At 53.3% G+C, this 6,000-nt stretch overlaps 1 protein-coding gene across 2 annotated transcripts in view; it reads left to right on the top strand.

Annotated features, from left to right (window-relative positions):
* The first annotated feature begins 4,717 nt into the window (after positions 1-4,717).
* Positions 4,718-6,000, top strand: part of ITPK1 (inositol-tetrakisphosphate 1-kinase) — a 158,331-nt gene continuing 157,048 nt past the window's right edge. Inside the window, exons 1-2 of one of the 2 annotated variants that reach the window (XM_050898437.1) lie at positions 4,718-4,841; positions 5,193-5,393. In XM_050898437.1, the coding sequence (XP_050754394.1) occupies positions 5,299-5,393 (95 nt within the window). In that variant the 5' untranslated portion in view covers positions 4,718-4,841; positions 5,193-5,298. Of the gene's footprint in view, positions 4,842-5,190; positions 5,394-6,000 lie in introns of those variants that run through there. The other variant, XM_050898438.1, reaches the window with a different exon arrangement.

Below are 6,000 nucleotides of genomic sequence, written 5' to 3'. Positions count from 1 at the left end.
CACAGATCTGGTCATCTGCCAGGCATCATTGTTACCCTCTTCTGGAAGGTTTTTGAGCCCTTTTGGCTGAATTCCTTCTTCTGCTCTCTACAAGATCTCAGAAACACTGATGAGTCTCAGCCAGTCCTCACTAATCCGTCTTTTCTTTATAAAATCAAAATACTGCAGTATAAACTGCATAGCTTGTTAGGTGAGTAAGGGAGTAGTCACATGGGTGAACACCATGCTTTCACCATCTGCTGCTGCTATAAAATGCGATTGCCACCAAAAAAGGCAGCTCGGTGCTTTCTCTACCTGGCCTCCTTCTTCCAGCCTCTTCACTGCCTTCTGCCTTGTGCCTCTATAAACAGGTAGGAAGAAGGATGGTGACCCAGACTGGGGAATTGGTTTGGATTAAGACTAAAATACTGTTGTCAGCTTTCTGAGTTTGTTTTAGTCCAGCTCAGTTCTTAGCTCCCCGATCTTGTTCACACACAGCCACATGAGCACTTGGGCTGTTGTAAAGGAAGGCATGGCAGAAGGTGGGAACAGGTGGCAGTTTTTGGAGGGACTGCTTCTCTAAACAGCAACACCTGATTTAGTTGACTGTAAAATGACAGTTTGATTTCCAGCTAGTGCGGCCAATCCTCCTGTGCAGTCTCCATGGGCAACGGGTTGTTCAGAGAAATGAAGCTGGGTGGAATCAGCCGCTAGAGGGGCCTCCCTCCGGTGAGCCGCCACAGGAACCCTACGGCGGCTGGCTGAAGTTTGTCCCTTGACTAGAGTTAGCCTTTGTGATTTTGAACACAAAAATCAGAAAAGAGCTTTCATCCCCGAGTACTGACTTTCACTGGTTTATCATTTAAAAGCTGCTGGTCCAGAGTACATTCGGGAAAGTTACCAGACAATAGCTGAGATTATAATGTGTTTTGCCAGAAGTTAGGCAAAAACCAACCATAAACTGGGGAAGCTGGGCTTCAGTCACATGCATCCTCTAGTGAACCGCTGTGAAAAGAAGTCACATCTGGCCTTTTTAAGAATCTTGCAGTAATGAATCAGTTGTAGATATAGCAGAGACCTGAAGAAATGCTAGCCCACCATTGCTTCTCATGCATTTCTCTCTAGCTGCCCCACTGGTGATGACCAGTCCCTGATGCTGTGCAGCACCAGGACTCTTCTTTGAGTCTCTTAAAGCCAAGAAGCTGCAGTGCAGCACGGACAGGGGTTTTTCGTGCTCCCTCCTGCCTACAGCCTCATTCCAGCAGTGCCGTGTTAGCATGTGATCTGACTTGGCAGTTTGACCGACTGGAGAAAGGGGAGACCTGTCCTGATACGGAAGGCTCAGCCCTTCCTCCTGCCCATCTGCAGCAGAGTAACATCTGTCCTGTAATAATAAAAAATAAAAATAAAATGTAAAAAGCTTAAACTACAGGCACTGAAAATTACTTCACCTTCTTCTTGCCACTCATTGCAAAAGATCCTATCATGACTTTTGCCAGGTGCTGAGAAAATCACTCATTGAGAAAATATACTTTGATAACTAATGAAGTGAATGGAGATGCCTCATCTTATTCTAAAATGAACCCCTATGGAATTTCACTAACTTGTGCCACACTGCAAGTGTCCAACCTCGTTGGAGCCCCTGTATTTGTTGAAAGGGTTAGAAGACAAGGTGTGAGAGGTTCCAGCTAAACAAGGGAAACCTGCTTTGACCTGTAGCTGAAGCTGAGATGAAGAGGAAGATAGTTCTGATTGCTGGAGGGCTCAAGATCTTAATCAACCCTCACCCCTTTAATTAGCATGAAGCAGCTCATGAGTTGCAGCTTACAGCGTTGGCCACAGAAAGTCAAAGGAATAGTCAACTTGCTCCTGATCAGGAATTGGGTAAACATTACCCTGGGGCTTTGTGTAGTCACAGGTTTGGCATTGCCTGAACTGGCTCTGCAATGTAAACAGAGGATTGTAATTTTTTTAGCAATGTTGTGCAGGAAAATGCAGTACAGTGGCACATCAGATGAAATGTATTTCCCACATCTGAAATTGTTCAAGGATTAAGATTCAAAAAAGGCAGTTTAAAATGAAGGAATTTACCAGCTTTCACCTTCCTAAGATTGAATCTGGTCTCTGATACATGTCATTCAAGTTTGTCTATATTGGAGCAAAGGAAATTCCTCCTTTGCAGCTCCTGTGCTTCATTTCCATAGGAGCCAAGAATGCTCGACACCTCTGAAAACCTGCTCTCCCATATCTGGAAAGAAGTTAATAAATCTTTCTGTCTCTGCAGACTGTGTTTTAGATTGGTCTGAAACTGTGACATTTCTTAAAAAACATTCAGAAAGAAATAATTTAGGAAGATGGCTTCAATAATGTCATGTTTCAATACATTCATATTCCATTCTGATACAACTATAAATTTTGAGCTTAATATACTGATGTAAAATTTAATAAAGTCTAAAATAAGTCCAGTGAAATGACAGCTGAAATAAAGCACTGATATTAGCAAAATGGAACACTTCAAAACAGGAAATCCAAGTCAATTTGTTTCAGGATTCTTACTTAATTTTGATAACATTTGATAAAGTCTTGTATTTGGACCTTTTTGAGTTACAAATTTTCCTGAAGTTATCATACTTCCCCAAAATGTTTAAATACCAGTGAAACACTCTGCAGCAGAAGTCATGCTATCAAAATACATTTTCTAATTCTAATTACATTAATTAATGAACTGTGCAAAAATGTGTAAATATGGTTAAGATAAAAAGTGCTCTGAAAAATAAAGGTTATAATATATCAGTGGCAAATAATTTAAGATGAAGGAGAAAAAGAAACATAATTATTCCTCAAAGCCGCCACAAAGTACTATTCTATACATTTTCAAAAAACATTGGTATGAGCTGTTTGCAGGTGCTTCCACTCCCCGCCTACTTTCTGATATACTCTTGGTTTAGGATGACTTCACTGTTCATGTAAATAACGACAGGAATGTAAAATGGTCTCTGCCTACTCCCTAGGTCAATGACCCCTTTCGTATTTCTTAAGACTTTCCTGGCTTTCCCCCTTCTTGCCTTTGAATGGACGCTTCTACCGCTTTTCTGATACTCTGCTGAAGTTAAACTGCGTTTGTTGTGGCACTGTGAGTCAGCAGAACTCGCTGAGCAGTTTCAACTGTACAGGGCTCCAAGCCTGGTTCACAGAAAGCATCATTGTAGGAGCATCATCTGCATCTCAGCTCAGGATTGCAGGTACTGCCAACCTCTCTGTGAAAGACATAATTATTATAAAAGCTATGCTTTCCATTCCCAAAGAGACAGAGAAAAACATTCAGGCTAGATGATACTCATTTCAGATGAAGGGGAGAAACAAAGATGAGAAAATTATACTTGTGCTGTGATATACCACGGTAATTCAGACTGAAACATTCCTGCTCTGAAATGAAGCACAGAACAGCTGCGTCGGTGTTTAGGAATGCACAACCCAAAAATCAGAATGCCAGCTCATGCTGGCATTGCCTGCCTTCTCCTGCCTCCTGCAAAAAAAAAGTTAAACAAGAAATAGCTGTTACTGAAACTTCTGTTAAATCCTTACAGATACTTGCCAAATGCTGGAAGAAGGAAGATACTTGGTTTTGCAGTGAAAACTCATATTTACTGGAACCTTTTTTCTGAGAAAGATGCACACCTTTATACTGAATAACCGTTTTTAGTAGCTCTAATAGGAAATGTAAGTAGCTGTATAAACTGTTCTTCCTTTGGAAACCAAAATTACATGGCTCCTCAACGGGCCTCACTCCCGGAGCGCACTGGACGCCTCCGGCCGCGATGCCCCGGCGAGCACGGCGGGGTCTGCGCCGGCATCCGTGCGACGCCCGGCCCGGCAGCACGGCGCACCGGGCCAGGGGGTGGCACAGGCACTCGGGCCCGGGCCGGGGCCGAGGCCGAGCGCGGCGCAGGGAGCCCTTTCAAGAGGGGTTTGTCCGTGGGAGGCGCGACCCTCCCCGTGCCCGTGCCCGTGCCCTCCCCCGGGGACCCCTGGGGTTCCCCTCGCGGCGCCGAGGGGGGAGCCCGGGAGTTGCCACCCGCTGTCGCCTGGAGCCGTTTAAATATAAACCCGGGTACAGTATTTCCCAGAATTTTAACGCAGACAGCCGAGCACGCGTTTTTTCCCTTCTCTAGGCAGCCGCTCTCTGGGCAAGGCACCGGGGCGGCGCGGGCCCTCCCTTACGGGGGCACGGCTCGGCTCCCGTCGGCGGGCAGACCCTGGGCCCTCCGCCCGGTAGCGGCTCCGGGAGGGGCTGGAGGATGCCCCCCGCCGTGTCGGCAGGAGGCTGCGGTGGGCAGAGCCGTAGGGAAGAACGGCGAGGGCGGCGTAAACGCCAGCCTCAGACCGCGCCCGGCCCGGGCGCGGTGCCCTCAGCGGGGCCGGGCGGCGGGGCAGGGGCCGCGCTAGCACAGCCCTCCGCCAGCCGGGCCAGCCCGAAAAAGGGGCGCTGTCTCTTTAAGGCGGCGGCGCGGCCCCGGCCGCCCCCTGCTGGCGGCGGAGCGGCAGGCGGGCGGGCGCCGTGCCCGCGGGGCGGGCGCGGGCGAGGCCCCTCGGTGCGAGCGGGGCCGCGGCGCGGCGGGTGTGTCCTGTCGTCGCTCGCCCACCCCCTCGCCCGCCCTTGTGCTGTGGGCTGGGAGCGGGGAGAGGAGGGGACGAGCCGGAGGAGGAGGAGGAGGAGGAAGTGGAGGCGGCTGCGAATAGCGGGCAAATGGGGAGCTGAGCGGCTGCAGCAGCACCACGGCCGCGCAGCAGCACCGGCAGCAGCAGCAGCAGCAGCGGCGGCGGCGGCGGCGGGCGGGCACGGAGGCGAGCTCGGCGGCGGGGTCCGTGCGGGCAGAGGCGGTCCGGGAACGGGGCGGCGGGGCGCCGCGGCGGGCGCTGCTCGGCGGGCAGCAGCGGCATGCCTGCTCGGCTGGCCGCTCCGGGGCTGGCAGCGGGCAGGCGGGCTGGCGGGGGTAGCGGCTTCCCCGCCGGCAGAGGCACCTTCTCTGGCCGCCTCGGTGAGCTGCCTGCCGGTGCGGGGGCAAGGCCCGCCGAGGGCTGCACGCCGCTAGCCGCCGGCTGCGGAGGCTGCGCCTGGCTCGGCTCAGCGGCGCAGAGCGGGCGGGTGGGGGGTAGCGCCGGCGTCCTCCGCGGGGAACCGACTGATTTTCCTTTCTCTTCTTTTCTTAAAGCCGCTGCTTCGCAGGCGCCGAGTGCGAGCGGTAGCCGGGCTGCCCCCGCCGCTCCGGGCTGATCCCCCTCCTCGCGGGGCGGCCGCCGCCTCTCCGGGCCGGCACCATGCAGACCTTCCTGAAGGGGAAGCGGGTGGGCTACTGGCTGAGCGAGAAGAAGATCAGGAAGCTGAATTTCCAGGCCTTCGCCGAGCTGTGCCGGTAAGGAGGCGGCCCTCGCCGCGCCGCGGGGAGCGCCGGGGCGGCCGCCGAGGCAGTTGGGGCGGGCGGCGGCCGAGGGGCGCGGCGGCCCCGGGCTGGGTCTGGGGCCGGGGCCGGGCCGGGCTCGGCCGTGGCCTGTGCCGGCCCTCGGGCGTTTTGTGTTCGGTGCGCGATTCCCTTCGGCCGGCTCTGCCCGCCAGGGCCGGGGGGAGGCAGGGCTGGCCGGTGCCCTCCGGGCGCCCCGCTCCGTGCCCGCGGGGCCGCGGCTGAGGTCTCCTGCCTCCCGCTCACCTGGGCGGCTGCCGCACGCTCCCGGGAAACTCGGTCCGGGGCGGTGCGCAGCGTGTGTGAGGGCCCGGCACAGCCCTAGTTTACTGCCTGGGTAAATTTCTGTCCGCCGCTTCCCAAGAGGTCTCTAGTATTCCCGCTGAAATAGTCTCATTTGGGATCACTGCGGACCTTGCTAAGATTTGGAGCTGGAGCCGAGTTATTATTAGGAAGAGTCAAATGACTAGGAATAATTTTCATTCATGTCGTGTGAAAACACATAAAATTAGGGTATACGAACCCCTGAGTGAGCTTGTATTCACCTGAGAGATGAGGTGTC

This window comes from Gymnogyps californianus, chromosome 5 (genome assembly GCF_018139145.2).
Source record: "Gymnogyps californianus isolate 813 chromosome 5, ASM1813914v2, whole genome shotgun sequence".
Taxonomy (NCBI): Eukaryota; Metazoa; Chordata; class Aves; order Accipitriformes; family Cathartidae; genus Gymnogyps; species Gymnogyps californianus.
The sequence above is the reverse complement of the archived record's forward strand: the minus strand, read 5'-3'. Positions and strand labels throughout refer to the sequence as shown.